General features: G+C 45.1%; 1 protein-coding gene across 1 annotated transcript in view; it reads left to right on the top strand.

Annotated features, from left to right (window-relative positions):
* Positions 1–16191, top strand: part of NOTCH2 (notch receptor 2) — an 82029-nt gene that overhangs the window by 55333 nt on the left and 10505 nt on the right. The window contains exons 18-28 of the mRNA XM_041420008.1: positions 2243–2444; positions 4896–5049; positions 5962–6146; positions 6944–7076; positions 9543–9788; positions 11714–11826; positions 12359–12888; positions 13627–13974; positions 14204–14346; positions 15141–15351; positions 15973–16069. Of these exons, the coding sequence (XP_041275942.1) occupies positions 2243–2444; positions 4896–5049; positions 5962–6146; positions 6944–7076; positions 9543–9788; positions 11714–11826; positions 12359–12888; positions 13627–13974; positions 14204–14346; positions 15141–15351; positions 15973–16069 (2362 nt within the window). The remainder of the gene's footprint in view (positions 1–2242; positions 2445–4895; positions 5050–5961; positions 6147–6943; positions 7077–9542; positions 9789–11713; positions 11827–12358; positions 12889–13626; positions 13975–14203; positions 14347–15140; positions 15352–15972; positions 16070–16191) is intronic.

Here is a 16191-nt window from a genome sequence, read left to right as displayed (position 1 = left end):
GCATACTTGTGATTCTGGCAAGGAAAGCTGGCTTGGCTGAAACACGGTTGCCTGGTCCTCGGTTTCTTCTAGCGTTCTTCCGTTACAGCGTAAACGTGATAGTGTTTAACAAAATTTGAAACAGGGATGCTAGCTTATTGAAATACGAATAATTCATATTTTTATAAGACCACTATCACATAGGGGAGGGGAAATAATTGGTTATGAATGGTTACTCTGTTGGGAAATACAAAAGCTGCAAAAATGGAAGCAATGGCCAACTTAGAAAAGCAGCAAAAATAAATTAGTCCTGAGTTGCTGACAACAAATAACATGAAGAAGAAACCAGGAGAAACACTAAATTCTGTATTGGAAAGATTTAATCATCAGAGATCTTTTAATGCTCACAAAAATAAAAAGTTGGATGTGGTTTAGCAGTGTTGAGATAAAACCTGAGGTCACTGTAAAGGGGGTGGTATGGAACTGAGTTAAAATGCTCAACAGCTGGTCCTCATAGAAATGGTTCATGTGGTAGTTTTAAGAGCTCTTTGAGAGTTAAACATGTGATTCCATCATCTGCCTGCATATTTATTTTAAGCTTTGTTTGGATTGATGTGACTTCGGATTCTCAAATGGGAAAAAATTCTAACAATTTCTTTAAAACTTGCAATGGTTAAAACATAATTAGAAGTACTCTGTTCTAGTCTAGTTACCAGAGACAAATTATGCAAAACTCTTGGTTTTCTCAAGTATTTTCTGCACAAATAGAAAAGATCTTTCCTGTCTTTCATAAAATTGCATTTGAGGAGGAGGTATTTTAATATCTTTTTCTTAAGAGCAGGATTGTGTCACCGATGAGGGTGTGTTTCATTTGCACAACAGTTGTTGAATCGAGTGGAGTATGCTGGGTGTTCTAGCAGAACTCCTGGCTCTTCCTTGAGGTTCATCCTGTTTTTGTTTTTGTTATCAGTCAGGACAGGAACCAGTCTTGCAGGTATGAATTAAGGATGTAGCAATTTTCAACGCTCTGCCAAGCTAAGCCAGTCACACCTTCTCAACCAAAATTACCGAGCTGTGCTTAAGAGCACGGTGGTGGTTGGCTAATTTGAATTTGGGTCAAATGATTCTTCCGTGTGTTGTGTGAGAAGCTGCCTGTGAGAGAGTGCCCTCTCCTTTTGGTACCTGGTTGCAGTGAAGCACACCAGGTGATTGGCAGTTCCTCTGTCTCCCCTGCTTTGCTATGAGTGGAAAGAGCAGTTTGCTCTCCCTCTAAAACAGAATTTAGCCCCCCAAGACAGAGGAACTTCTCTGATGAGCAGTTCAGTGTTTGATAAGTAGGTTAATGCTGGCATCTCTACGGTCATCGCAGTCGGAATTTCGATATTTCAAACTTGCTTCCCTGCACTGGGAGTTCAGGGAGGTGAGTCAGGGGCTCCTCTCGTGGAAATTCCCTTTGACAGGGCACAGAGCAGATAGCAGACATGAATTTGGTTTGTGTACTTTATCAAACTGATTATCTCAGGTCTGATCTAGCCTTAGTCTCAGAGAAGCAGGAGTTCCTTTACAAGGAAAACTGAGTCAATTTTGCATGAGTCAATTCCCCAAACTTTCCCAGTCCCTTCTCCCTAGGACACCTAATCTGGCAGAATTTCATATGATCAGAAGATTTGGGGGGAGGGGGATAATTCCTTTGATCTGAATTCTGCCAGGGCATGTATGAGTAGTTTTACAAATCAGGATTTAAGATTCTCATGAGAAGAGAAGGAAGGGATTTAGCAATACCAATACATTCACATAGTTTCAGTGAAGAACATGCTTGTATTTTGCATGTTGTATGAACTTTTTCCTTGAGAAACCATACCCCTGATTCCTTTGAAGATTTTTTAAAAAGGCAAATTGTTTTGTTTCTCATAATTTGTAATACAACTGTAATTTGTAATAAAATGTATCAGTTTGAGCAAGCCACACGAGGTCGTGTTTGTGGTCACATTGAAGCTGGGAAGATTTCATTAAATTAGCCTCATCCATCACTAATGACTCATTAAAACCCTGCTTCACTTTCTTGGTCTGCTGAGGTAAAAGTGAACTGGAATTCCCTAAGATTGCTGTTTTCTGCTTGATGCTTCTTCAGCCAGAAGTTAGCAGCGATCAAAAGATCCTGTTACCTGCTGTTCTCCCTTATTTCATTCATGTTTATGTTCCCTTTTGTCTGTGAGCTAATCGCATTTTGTCTCAGCTTACCTTTCTTCCTCCTCCCTTGCAGCTCCTGTTTCAATGGAGGCACTTGTGTGGATGGAATCAATTCCTTCACCTGCCAGTGCCCGCTGGGGTTCACGGGCCCCTTCTGCCTGACCGAAATCAACGAGTGCGACTCCCATCCCTGCCTCAACAGGGGCACCTGTGTGGACAGCCTGGGCACGTACAGGTGTATCTGTCCCTTGGGCTACACTGGCAAGAACTGCAAGGTGGGTGACTTCTTGTGGCGTTGTTGTTGCAGCTGTCCAGCAGCAGAGGTGACACTGGAGAGCTGTGAGGTGGCTGAGCTCTTGTTCCTTCAGTCCTGGTGAGGGCTGGTTGTTCAAACCTGGAAATCGTGGAATGGGCTGGAAGAAACCTTAAAGATCATCTAGGTCTAGACTTCCCTGTCTGTTTGCAAGGAGGAGAAAAGTGGTTATTTATGAGAACAGGTGCCACTGGAACTTTCTAGATTAGTTTTTTTAAATGAAAACCAGCTGTTACCCTGGAAAATGGCTCCATTTCATTCCAAGCATAAAATTGTCCTGATTGAAGGCAGTCCTGTATTTAAAAAAAAAACCAAAAAAACAACTAAACAAACCAGCAAACAAGCACAAAGCAAAAACAGAATACCAGCAGGATTTAGATTTAACTGGTTCATTTCTTACAGGGAGGTAAATTTTAATCAGGGTTGATTGTAAATTTTTTTTTTTTCATGAAAAGCCAGAAAATCTTTTGGGGCAGTAAATGACGTGCCTATTCACAACCTCAATAAAAATCTCCAGCCTTACTTGCACTCTGAAGTTCAGGCAGTTTCCAGTTTTCCACAGGAGCTGCAAACCCTGTATGCTGTAAATGACTGACTAGTGCCTATTAAAAACTCTAACTTGGCATGGCACAGTGGAAACAGAATGATGTTTTTCAAATCTGAATTATTTTTTATTCTGTTCTTATCAAAACAGCAAGAATGATTTGAGGCTATTTTTGTTTTTGGAATGGTAAACTCTGTATTGGCTTCCTTTACCAGCAGTCCTGAGTGCTGCCATTTAAAAAAAAAATGGTGAATTTCTTAAATTGCTGGAAAACACTACAATTTTGTAAGAATTTTGCAGCTCTCTTTCGTGCCAGCATGTCTTTGTAAAGCAGTGAATGTTGGAAAGAAGCATTTTAGTGGCAGTGGGGGAGGTGCTTTTTCAGAAGTATGTTGCTGGACATTAAATTGTCAGGTCTGCTTCTAGGTATTGCTAATGGAGGAAGTGAATGCAAAGTAATGAAGTGATAGAAAAAAAGCAACCCCTCTGCTACCCTCATTATGCATTCTGGGCACACCACTTAAACCTCATTGGGAGAATTAGCATTGAGAGGGATCGTGAAGTACTGTGAAGTTCAGTAGTTCCTCTTCTGTTATGTTTGCTTTGTTTTTACTGGAGAAAAGGATTAATGTTCCTTTCCCCAAATTAAATGCTGTGGATTCTCAGAAGGTCTGCTTTATGTTCAGAGAAGCTTGATTGTAATGTATTGCCCATTTTATACAAGGAACCAGAACTTTCTAAATTTAGATAAGTACTACTCAAAGCTGTACTGGGGAGATTTATAGATTGCAGCTACACTGTAGTTCTTGTCTTAGTGGTAAACTGGCTTGACCTAATTAGCAAAGCTAAATAAGCAGGACAAAATCAGACAATGATTCATAAGTTTTAGAATTTGCATGTAAAACAGTCAGCTACTCATTACAAATGCACAAGCAAGAGGCTCGGTGTTTTTTCTTCTTCACGCTCAACTACATGTGATAAAACTTAATTCCAAGTTTCCTTTTGGTTGCCTGTGAAAGCACAGATTTCTTTTTTTTTTTTTTTTTTACTTTAATCTTTGTGAGGAGACAGTTTGCATCTGAAAAGTAGAACTTTCTTCAATTGAAATTGCATTTTACAGCCAAAATTTGGTGCTACTCACTTCAAAAACCTCACCCTTCCTCAAGTCAGCTTGAAATCAATCAAATAGCTATATTAATTTGAAGATGAAATGCTTAAAAAGGAAATTAGGGTTAGTGGCCGGTTTATATTACATCAGACAGTTATTTTGGGTCTTCACTTACATATGATGATTTACTGAGTTTTAGACTCTTTGTTTCTGTATGAGAAATCAAGAAAAGCAATATACTTTGCTACATCTTCAGTTCATAAAACTGTTGTGGGGTTTCAGTTGAATCTTGGAAGAAACAAAAAGTCAGAGTGCAGCAAGTGGGGCCAGAAAGAGAGGTATGGTGAGCTAATGATAGAAAGGAAAAGTATGGATCAAAATGTGGAACACATCTGTCATCAGAAAGCAGTGGAGATGGGGGGAGTTAGGGAGAATAGCTGGAAGCCTCCTGCTACCATGGAACTGAGACAAAACCCTATTTTCTCAAACTGAGCCAGTAAAAGATCCAAATGATGGTGAGGTGTGAGGATTTTGAAATAATGCTGCCATCTGGGGTTTATTCCTCTATTCACTTGCACTTTCCCAGGCACATGAGACTGTCAGTAAAGTACCTGGCTTGGCTTGGGAAGGACTGTCCTGCTCTTTCCAGTGCCATGCGGAAGCTCTATTGCAGAGCTCCCTTTCCTTGCATCTTGAGCTTGTTCTCCGAGTGCTGTTTCTCCTGCATTTGCCATGTTTCACGTGGGTTGTTTGCCCTGCAGTCTCTCGTGGATCTGTGCAGCAAGTCTCCCTGTAAGAACAAGGGCACGTGCGTGCAGACTCTGGCCCAGACGCGCTGCGTGTGCCCGCCCGGCTGGACCGGCGCCTACTGCGACGTGCCCAACGTCTCGTGCCAGGTGGCAGCTTCACAGAGAGGTAAATCTGCATCCTCTGTGCTTCAGCATCTCTGGGCCCAGGCGTCTCCTTCCCCCCTGCACCTGTGCACAGCCCACAGAGCTTTGCCTCTAGGTGGTCGCTTCTCAAGTAAAAATACTCCCTGCAACGAGTCAAGACTTCCTTGGTTCTCCCCATCACAAAAATGGCAGAAAGGAAAAATTAAATATTTCATGGGGTCTCAGTTTCAGTAGTACTGTTTTACATGGACTGGTTTTTTGGAAAATACATCCGCTCTTCATGCTAAACACCAGGTTTCTGCTAATACCCAGGCAGGCCAGGGGTTAAGGCCATGCCCTTCTACAAGAAAGGCATCTTGGAACTAATGATAAGTATTTTTGCAGAGAATACTGATTACTGAGTAGACTATTCAGCCTTATAGGTTATACCATGGCCCCTCAAAGTAGTAATTTTCTACTTCCGATGATGTATATGCAAAAGATTTGGTTTTTAAGTGAATTTTATCTGGCTATATGGCTTGTAGCCCAGGCAGATGGACACTGTCATGCCACTTTTGTCCAGGAAATCCAGACAAGCAGATTCTGTGTCAAAGAAAGGTGTCCAGCTCCCATACTTTTTGGGGACATTCTAGGTACAAGCACTGAACCTTTGTAGAGCAGCAGTAGTACTTCAGATACGTGTTCACCAGCCAGTGCTAAAGTAACAGCAGTACAAATACTTCATGCCAATGTTGAATCCAGCAGTCCAAAGAGGACAGAGCAGGACTTTGTAAGCCCGCCTGTTTTGGTTCTGATCCACTGTAATTTAAGGAGTAACTCTTCAGTTTTAAAGTTGCAACTGTTCAATTTGTTGGGCCTACCCATATCCATTCCTGTCTGAGCTGCCAGCACTGGCAGCAAGCGCGTTTGCTCACTTGATTTAACTCTGCTTTAGGAGTCCCCGTGGACCAGCTGTGCCAGCACTCTGGTCACTGCCTCAACGTGGGCAACACCCACCACTGCCAGTGCCAGGTGGGCTACACGGGCAGCTACTGCGAGGTGCAGCTGGACGAGTGTGACTCCAGCCCCTGCCAGAACGGAGCCACCTGCCGGGACCACCTGGGCGGGTACCAGTGCGAGGTGAGCTGGGCTTTGCTGGGAACAGCGGTGAATGCTGAGGGCACACTGAAACAAAGGCATCAGAAGCAGTCAGAAACACCTGCAAGTGCTAAAGTACCTTCAAATAGGGGATAAAAACAGCCTGCACCTGGAAGGAATTTTTAATTTGGCTGTAGTAAAAACAGTGCTCCTGAGAGGTTTTTAATGAATTAAGAGGTATGGTTGGAAGGAGCTGTGGTTGATGAGATTTGAACTCTTTGTGTCATTGGAGAGGGGGTTCTTATCTGGAAAGGCTTTTTGCCTGAGGTGTGGTTTATAGTAAAATATTTGTAAAATGTATTAAAGGAATATTGTATTTTTCCTGTTGGTTGGGCAAAGTATCCCTTGCCTCCCAGGGTAGGAAATGCTTTCCACTGCTTTCTGTTTCCTAATGCTGATGCAGAGAGCAGTGTAGGCCATGAGATTGTTGTATATCAACCTCCCTGAGCTTTTTGGAAGCCCATGTCCAGAGGGAAAGGATGAGTTCTATGTAAACCCTAAGCCAAAACTACTAAGCCAGTTTCGGTGCTGGAGGGTATCAGGATTTGATCTGCTGTGTTTGGCAGCAATCTAATCACTTGAATTCAAACTTGCAGCGCCCTGTTACGTGTCACATGGTGAGCTGTGTGCTTAAGCTGCTGGCTGTGCAGCTCTTGCAGTCACTTGCAGTTGTTCAGCTGCAAAGGCAGTCCTAATCTGCCCCACCGAGGGCTCCTGTGTCGCTGGTAGCTCTCTGAGATGTCTGCTAGCACCACTGACGCTTTTTTCTGTGCCCCCAGTGTGTGGCTGGATACCAGGGTGTCAACTGCGAGTACGAGGTGGATGAGTGCCAGTTCCAGCCCTGCCAGAACGGAGGAACCTGCATCGACCTGGTCAATCACTTCAAGTGCTCCTGCCCACCAGGAACTCGGGGTAGGAAGCTCAGCAATTGAGTGAATGTTACAAGGGGAAATTTTCCTCTCTGACTGCTGGTTTCACGAGACACAGTTTAAAGGGAATGCATTCCGTTCTTTGAAGAATGTTCCCAAAGTACACTGGGTCCCTTGGGATACATATTTTCTCTTTAAAAATAAATGCTGGTTTTTTCCCTCCCTTTTAATTTTTTTTCTTTTAAAGGAATAGGTCGTGGCAGTGTCCCTTGGGAATGTGTGAGCCATCTTTGGCAATGTGGATGCATGAGATTGCTGTTAAGGTCTCTCTCAAACCTATCTGTTTTGAAACAGTAAATCCAAGGTTTCTTTTTGGCTAAGGTGCTATGAAATAAGTAGGAAACTTTCTTAGTTCTTGCTTCCAATGTCCTCCACTTGCTTAAATTTTCCCCTTTATTGTCCTCTGTTCTGGAGTCTTTTGTGGAAAAGAAGTTGAGTGACTCTAGGCTACCCTAAATTGTTTCAGCATATAGTTTATATCAGTAGTTTTCAGTAAGCATGATTCCACAGCCTGTTTATTGTCAGGTTTCTTAAAACATAGCCTTCCCTTTTATATTTTACCTATGAACCTGGCTTCTATCTTTGAAAATATTCAGAATTTAGTATTTTAATCCATCAGTAAATGCTTTCTCACTTTATGTTCTTTTTTGAGCTTATTTCTCAAGTCAGTTAAAAATTTTACATTGCTCTGAACTTCTCTCTGAAGTGTGTCACCTCAGTGTTGGCAAAATCTTCAGATGTCAGATAGAACTAAATTCTTGTTTCATAAAGCAAATTAAAGTGCAATTATAATATATTTGCCTCTTGCCCATGCATATCACCGGTGCATCCACTTCAGTGTGGCTCTCAGCACATCTCCCCACTTTGGATAAGGGTTTATTTAATTGTAAATCGTTGCACTACCAATTCTTCATGTATTGGTCTTAATATTATTCTTCAATTATTAAAAAAAAAAAATAGGGCAAAAAAGTGCAATAAAACAAAAGTAGAAATGAACCTGCTTTTTAGATCTCTACATCCAAGAGTGTATTTAGGTACCAGTACCTGCATTGCCAGAATTTCTGTATTCCACTAAATCCCCCACCATCCTCTAAGAGGTTCTGAGTGTACTGCTTTTAATCCTTCAGTTTTTCTTTGTTGAGATTAATTACTTTCTAGATGTGACAGTTTTGTTGGGTTTTTTTAGTCTTTTTTTTTGTTTGTTTTTGTTTGATTTTTTTTGTTTGTTTGTTTGTTTTTTGTAAATGAAAGGAATTGGAGGAGACTTGCTTCAGTTATTTAGGATAGTAAAACTTAGCTTTTGTCCCTGGCCCAGTTTGTAATTAGTACTTTATTGATGCCAGTATAAGCATCCACCATATTTAGGTGAAGGATTTTACTTGCTGTGGGTCGAGCAACAGCAATAAACTCGCCCAGCTTCCCCTCTCTGCCCTTGTGCAGTGAAAGCAGAACCAGCACCAGACCTTGTCCCTTGAAAGGAAATCCCACAGGGAGGAGAAGAAATTGCCCTTCCTGGCTGCTGTTGGGGGTTTGCTGTAAGTCTCCAGAAGCCAGACTGGAGGAATCAGTGTTTTATCACAGCTGCTTTTTTTGTTGGTGTGCTGTTGCTTGTTTTAGTGCTCTTTGCCCAGTTCCAGGGTAGCCTGGTGGCAGCTTGTGGCCTGTCAAGGCCAGCATGGGGCTCCCAGGCTCTGCTCAGTCTCTGGGCTAAATCAAGTGCATCCTTTTTGGGCTTGGTTTGGTTTTGTGTTTTTAATTATGCCCTTAAATTAAGTCAAGTATGAAAGCTGCCAAATACCAGGAGAGCCTAGCACTGAGGATAGCCTGGATGCAAAACACGTGTACCCTAAGCTTGCTCTGAAGCTGGCTGTCTTCAGAGAGTGTGTAATGTGTTAAACTGGGATCTTTACCTGCTTATTTCAGGGACTGTGTGTGACATGGCCTTAAAACTTGATGGGCAGTGTAAGCGATGCCTGAAGAGGCTCCCTGGAATAGAGGCTGGGCAGAGCTAAAGGAAGAAAGTAGGGATTGATTAAAGGCCTTCACAGGATGCACCTTGGGCAGTACAAGAGCTGTGACTCCACCCAAGATGGACCCTGGGTCATGGGTTCTCACACTTTTATAAGTTTTGGTCCATTTCCATTTTGGGTTAATTGTCCAGTTCCAGCTCCAGGTGATGCAGTCCCACCCTCCCAGTCTGCTCTCCTCCATTCCCTGCTGTTTGCACTTTTTGGGCCTGAAGCTGCAGCGGTGTCCTTGGTTCTGGGGCTGGAAAAGGATTGGTTTGTGTGACTGAGCTGTGGGGAGAACCTGCCAACACTTTATATGAAGTTCAGAGTTATAAACTAATGCAGTACAGAATCTGGAAAATACGAAAGCTCAAGCTTAAGGCATCGTAGGAAAGGCAGCCACGGCGCTGTGTCCCCAAGCTGTCCCTCCTGCCTTGCAGGCCGCCTCTGTGAGGAGAACGTGGATGACTGCGTGTCGGAGTCGGGAGCTCCGCGCTGCTTCAACGGGGGGCAGTGCATTGACCAGATCGGGGGCTACAGCTGCCTCTGTCCCCAGGGCTTCGCAGGAGAGCGCTGCGAGGGCGACATCAACGAGTGCCTCTCCAACCCCTGCAACCCCCGAGGGAGCCTGGACTGTGTCCAGCTGACAAATGATTACAGGTGCATCTGCCGCAGTGCTTTCACCGGTGAGTAGTCGTAAACGTGCTTCTGATGTCATGGCGCTAACTTGAGAAATGGTGGTTCTGTCCCTTCCTGGCAGTGCTGTTATCTACCCACTTCTCTTCACGATTTCTGATTGTTTCCCTGCAATATGTTTCAATTTTTAAACTGGTCTTTCTTTTAAAACTTCTAAGAAATTTGGCTTCCAGAGCAGTCTCAGATGAAGGAATCTCCTGAGATGCTTGGCTTCCAGGACTTCTCTTTCCTTGTGGTACCTTTCTTGCCTTCATAATTTCACATTTTTAATATTGAAAGTGTAACAGTTCATGTGTCAGCTTATCTGTGAATTCTTCTTTTGCAAAGCAGCCATGTGCATTTTCTCTATAAATCAATGTCATGGTGTCATAATTAGCTTTTGGCCTCCTTTTCTACTCCTCGCTGCCTTTCCTCCTTGCATTGGTGATGTGGTCAGGATGGAGTATTCTATGCATAAACAGGCTGTACATTTCTAGCTTGGTGATCCTTCCACAATCCGACTTTGAATCACAACTTTGCAAGAATTTCATACTGTGCAGACTTATGTCTCACTCTCTCTAGACCTCCTCTTTGTTAGTATTACTGCTATTCTGCTTTCTGCCTCCCACTGGGCTTAAGTTTGGTCTAATAGTCTCCAGATGTGTCTTAACTTTCAGCTTTCCATTTTCCATGTCAGTTTAACTTCTTATGCATTCAGTTTTCCTCCATTAAAACCTTTCACTTTCCCTGCTTACCAGTCACCTTTCCTGCATGCTTTACCAGCAGTTTTTACTCTTTAAAGATGCAATGATTTTGCACTAAATTTGTGAGTTTCAGATGCAAAGAAATCACAAAGATATATGTTCAAAGAATTCATGTAATAACTTTTGAATGCATTACTTATCCTGCCAAAAGAAGTTCCTGAAAGAGTGATGTATGAGGGAAGTAGAGCTGGTGGGACACTGGTGCAGGCCACCAGATGGGTTTATTTTAAGCCTGTCTGTTAAGGTTGCTTTTATGAATTATGCCTCATGTGGCTTCTGACCCTCCTGGAAGGGTTGCTGGATCTTGTGCTGTGGGAAGTGCAGGCCTGCTGCACCCCAGGAGGAGCAGGGAGAGCTGCTGTGTCTCAGACATGAAGTCTGTCTGGAAATGTTAGGCACAAAGGGGGAACATGCTTCCTCCTCTAGCTGTCTGTCTTCTGCACATCCCCACTGACCCTTTTGCCTGGGAGGGGACGGGGTGGCTTTGCTGTGGTCTGTGACTGGTGGGATGCCAGAACTCTGTGGGCCACCCTGCCCTGTCTGCAAAGTCTTGGCTGCATATGTCTGGAGACTTCTATTAATGTTTTCCTAGGGGGTCCAAGTCATGTTTAAATCATGACCAACTTTTAGAAGTTTGGTGTCAGCTTGACTCTGGGAGCTGCTGCAAAGCTGGTCAGTGCAGTAAGATCTCTGGCTGATCAGTCTGAGGAGACTCTGCTTGGTTCTCCTGTTTGCTTGGGGTACATCTGGTCCTGAGGGTTGTTCGTTCATGTTACGGTGTGAGTTGCCATTGGACTCACTGAGCAGCTCCCAAAAGGTAAAGAAGTCTTAGGAACCCCCAAACTGGTGTGTTACATCACTTTCATCCTCTGTGCCTGTGCCTGTGACTTGGGGATGACAGCAGCACACTCTGTCTCTGTGCCGTGTTGTGTGTGTTTTTGAGGAGGCAGGCACAGTCAGCTGTCTCCAAATGCACCTTGTAGATTCTGGGGCTGTGCCTCCCTCTTTACTGCTTAGGCAGCCACATGGAGACCACACCTTATCCAAAGGGATGCTCCCTCCTGAAAGAGCGCTCAGCTCGCTGGTTATTGGCAGGAGTGTTCTGTGTGGTGATGGTTTTTGGATGATCACACACCCATTTCTCTGCTCTCTCTCGCTGTGCTCCGTGCCAGGCCGTCACTGTGAGAGTGTCATCGACGTGTGTCCCCGCAAGCCGTGCCAGAACGGCGGCACCTGCGCTGTGGCCAGCAACATGCCCGATGGCTTCATTTGCCAGTGCCCCCCGGTAAGCACCCCATGCCCACACCGCCCTGCCTGCCCCAGCTCCAGGCTCCTCTGCCAGGCTCTCACTGCTTGCTGCAGGTGAGCACTGGACACTCTTTACCCACATCCCTCAGTTTATCTGCTCAGCAGGGAAACCCAGGGCTTCCAGCTGCCCCAGGAGAGTGGTGCTGCCTGTTGCTACCCCAAACAAGTATAGTCTTCAAGTATCACAGCTGGCTTTTTTGTCTGAAATCTACCCTTAAATTACATTAGCTCATTTAAATTAACTTTTTTTTGCAGTCCTGTGTTTTTTGTGCTTGGTGCAAGCTTCCCCTTGTTTGTGGCTCTTCTAGGCTGTTTTCAGAATGTAACAGAGCCCTGTGATTTCCTAGTTTATCCATGAGGTTAGGTCCAGAAAGTCATGGCTCCTGCAGTGAGGCTAGAGGAGTTACAGGGGAGAAAGGATTTGCACATGACACCCTGCCTCCAGCCCTTAGAGTGCTGAAGAATAGGTTTGTGACACTGGTTGTTTTCCCTTTTTTTCCACCCCACAGGGTTATTCTGGAGCAAAATGTGAGTTCAACAGCCACAGTACCTGTGGACAAGTGAAATGCAAGAAGGGGGAGCAGTGCATCCAAACGTCTTCTGGTCCACGGTGCTATTGCCCCAAGCTGTCTGTGGGAGAGGAATGCCAGACACACCCAGGCTGTGCCAGTGCCCCCTGCCAGAATGGGGGCAGCTGCCACCCTCATTCTCAGCCTCCTTACTATTACTGCCAGTGCCCTGTTCACACCCAGGGCAGCCACTGTGAGCAGCCTGTGACTTTCAGCCCGGAGCCCCGAAGATGCCTGGATTCCCAGTGTGCAGAAAAAGCCAGGGATGGCTATTGTGATGAAGACTGTAACACCCATGCGTGCCAGTGGGATGGAGGCGACTGCTCCCTTACTGTGGAGGATCCTTGGGCCAACTGCTCCTCCTCCCTTCCCTGCTGGATGCTTTTCAATGGACAGTGTGACGAGTTCTGCAACACGCCCGAGTGCCTGTTTGACAACTTTGAGTGTCAGCAAAATAGCAGGACATGCAAGTAAGGCTCGTTGCTGAGAACATTTTCTCTGTGTGACTAACATAGCTCCTGCCTGTTGCTCCCTTCTCTCCCATTGTTTCTCTTGCTGTCCTTGCTGAAAGCTTGGCATCCAGCAGTTTCTGCTGCTTTGTGTACTTCTCGTCTATTTTTCGAATTTGTGTACTGTGCACTAAGTTTATAACCTGAACAATGCTAATGCATTAACCTGCTTGATGGATGTGCCCTGCTTTCCCTGGAAATGTAAACAGGAGGCATTTTGCCTTGTACTAGGTTTTAAGTGTGCTGCCTGCTATCCTGAATTTTGTTCCATACCAGCAATACCTGTATTTTAATCCCAGCTGTGTTTGCTACCTCTGAACGTGTTTTCTGGCTTGTTTGTAGTGGCGCTTTCTCTTCAGTTATTTTTGACAAATGCTACGGCTTTGCAGTGCGGATTCTCCCTCAGTGAAGCAGGAGGTGTTAGACATCTTAGTAAACAGAATAAGCAGTTCTCTCATACTGTTACCAGAATTAGATAACGGGTTCTTGGGGTGTGCTGTGCTTCCTATTTCCACCCTCTCAGGCCGCAAGCTTACAGGATAAAGCTGGGTTGTATTTCTTCTCCTGCTACCCTGATGATCAGTGTCGTTTTACCTCAGATGATGCTGAAGAGTGTAAGACCCGGGCCCCTAAAGCGCAGATGTGCTGTGCAGAGCACGTCAGTGCCGTGTGCTGCCCCTGAGCCTCTCCCTGCTGCAGGTATGACAAGTACTGTGCGGATCACTACGCGGACGGGCGCTGCGACCAGGGCTGCAACAGCGAGGAGTGCGGCTGGGACGGCCTGGACTGCGCCGGCGACAAGGCCGAGAAGCTGGCAGAGGGCACCCTGATCATCGTGGTCCTGATGCCCCCTGACGAGCTGCTGGAGGACGTCCGCAGCTTCCTGCGCACCCTGGGCACGCTCCTGCACACCAATCTGAGGATTAAGCTGGACTCCCAGGGAAACCCCATGGTGTTCCCGTACTACGGGGAGAAGTCGGCGGCGCGGAGCCGTCGGTCGCTCGTGGTGGTTCGCAAGCACAGAGAGCTGGAGCAGGAGGTCATTGGGTGAGCGGATCCCTCTGTCTCCCTCCGGCCTTGTTGTGCTTGTAGCTGTGTTTCTAGACTTTCTACGGCCATAGGCTGTTTTTTAAACGGGAAAATGCAACACTATTGCAGATGCCCAGTTCAGCATTGGGGTAGGAAGATTCGTGTAGAACGCTGCTGCAGTTTAACCTACTGCTTTGGCATAAGTTTCTGTCACTGACTGCTGTGCCCTCTTACTGTGTCTCTGCAGCACCAAGGTGTTCCTGGAGATCGACAACCGCCAGTGTGCAGAGGACTCGGAGCAATGCTTTCACAACACAGAAGCTGCTGCAGCTCTCTTAGCTGCTCAGGCCATCAAGGGCATGCTGCCCTATCCTTTTGTGTCTGTCCAAAGTGAGTAACTGGAGAGGAAAAATTGCTTATTGAGGGAGGCAGTTATTGAACCTGGGCTTGCGAAATACTCAGATTATTGATCATCATCCTCTTGTGTCTCGCTGTTCAGTATGGTTTCTGGCAGGTAACTTGTTTGTCCCCAGTTATAGGGGTATGTTTGTGCAAAGTGCACAGAGGGGACATCTGGTTAGTAAGGCAGGACATTTAATTTAGAGCCCAGTCACTTTTAATACTTGTATTAAAATCAGTAATCAGTAATCTCTCATGCTACAGCACTGCAGTGGTGATCTCCACACTAAAACCATGTGCTTTAAGCCATGAATTCAATGGAAAAGGTGCTATTTTAGAGAGAAAGGTTGGGAGGCATTCCTCAGTCCAGTCTACTAGATGTTTTCTCTTCTGGCAATATGTAATCTCTTTGATTTCTGCTCCATCTCCCTCAGTCTGAGGCTCAGCTGCAAACCTGTTCTAGGCTGGCATTGTTGCTTTTCCTAGTTGGGTCGTGCTTGTGTCTTCACGTAGATCTGTTCTCTCTATGCCGAGTGAGCGTGGCTGTAGGAAGGAGCAAGATCCTTGGTGCAGTAGCCATGTACTCTGAAAAATACTTTGAGAAACCAGACCAAAGGAAGTAAAAAAGAAGTGATATGTACTTACAGCAGTTTCAGTGGAGCCTAAACTCTCTAGAGACTATATGCTCCCTGTGGGAAGGACTGTGCTGAGGAAAGAGAGTCTGTAGGTTGAAGATTGTTGTCTCCACTTTGTTAATCACACTGTGTTTTATCTGGAATTTTTAGGTGAGCCCTTGTTACCACCAAAGACCCAGCTGCTTTACCTGCTTGCTGTGGCAGCTTTGATCATCCTGCTGATCCTTCTCCTGGGGGTGATGATGGCCAAGCGCAAGCGCAAGCACGGCTCCCTGTGGCTCCCAGAGGGCTTCATCCTGCGCAGGGATCCCAGCAACCACAAACGCAGAGAGCCCGTTGGGGAGGACGCTGTTGGACTCAAGTGAGTCTGCATTTAGACCACTGACACTCTGTTTATTAGTGGCTTGAGGATTTTGAGAATATGGCTGAAATATGTTTCATCAAAGGCACTTAACTCCTTAGAGAAAGCTTCCTTTTAAACTAGAACTTCTTAGGCTATTCCTCTAAATTTAAAAACATCTGGTTTGGAACAGAAGAATTTTAATTAACTATAATGTATAAAATGCCAGCAAGGAATCTGATCTCCTGGCTTTGTTTGGTTTTGTGACACTGAGCAGTACAGATCAGCAGCCGGGCACTGTTTGCCTAATTTTCTCCTAGAATAGGTGAGACGTTTTTAGGTTGATAGATGACAACAAGCTTCTAATATCTCTAGCTCAATGCATCAAAAATGTGACTCAGAAGTAATGGCAAGTTTCAAAAGTTTTATGCAGTTTTGGCTTTCCACTGAATTAAACTGCTTTGCAGTTCTAAGTGCATTTAATGCCATTATTGACTACCTGAAATTTGTGATTTCTTGGTTCCTCTGTTTGCAAGCTACCAAATTTACAAGCATTCCTTTGTTAGTCTCTGCAGGGTAGTGTAAGTAGCAGCAGTAGCACCTGCTCAGGCTGCAAAATGATATCTTCTCCTTGTTTATCAGAAATCTGTCAGTCCAGATACCAGAGGGTAACCTGGCCGACCCTGGGACGACAGAGCACTGGGCAGGTGATGGTGGGCCTCAGCCAAAGAGAGCTAAGGTAAGGAGCTCCAAGACTTAAACACCATCTGAAACTGCTGGTGAGACAAGCATCTGCGTTACCTTCCCTTGCTCAAAACCTTCCTTGGCCTAGGGATTGGTAATATATTTGTAATTGTGATT

Source organism: Onychostruthus taczanowskii, unplaced genomic scaffold, assembly GCF_017590055.1.
Source record: "Onychostruthus taczanowskii isolate IOZ18803 unplaced genomic scaffold, ASM1759005v1 scaffold63, whole genome shotgun sequence".
Classification (NCBI taxonomy): Eukaryota; Metazoa; Chordata; class Aves; order Passeriformes; family Passeridae; genus Onychostruthus; species Onychostruthus taczanowskii.
This window is presented reverse-complemented; position numbering and strand designations above follow the sequence as displayed.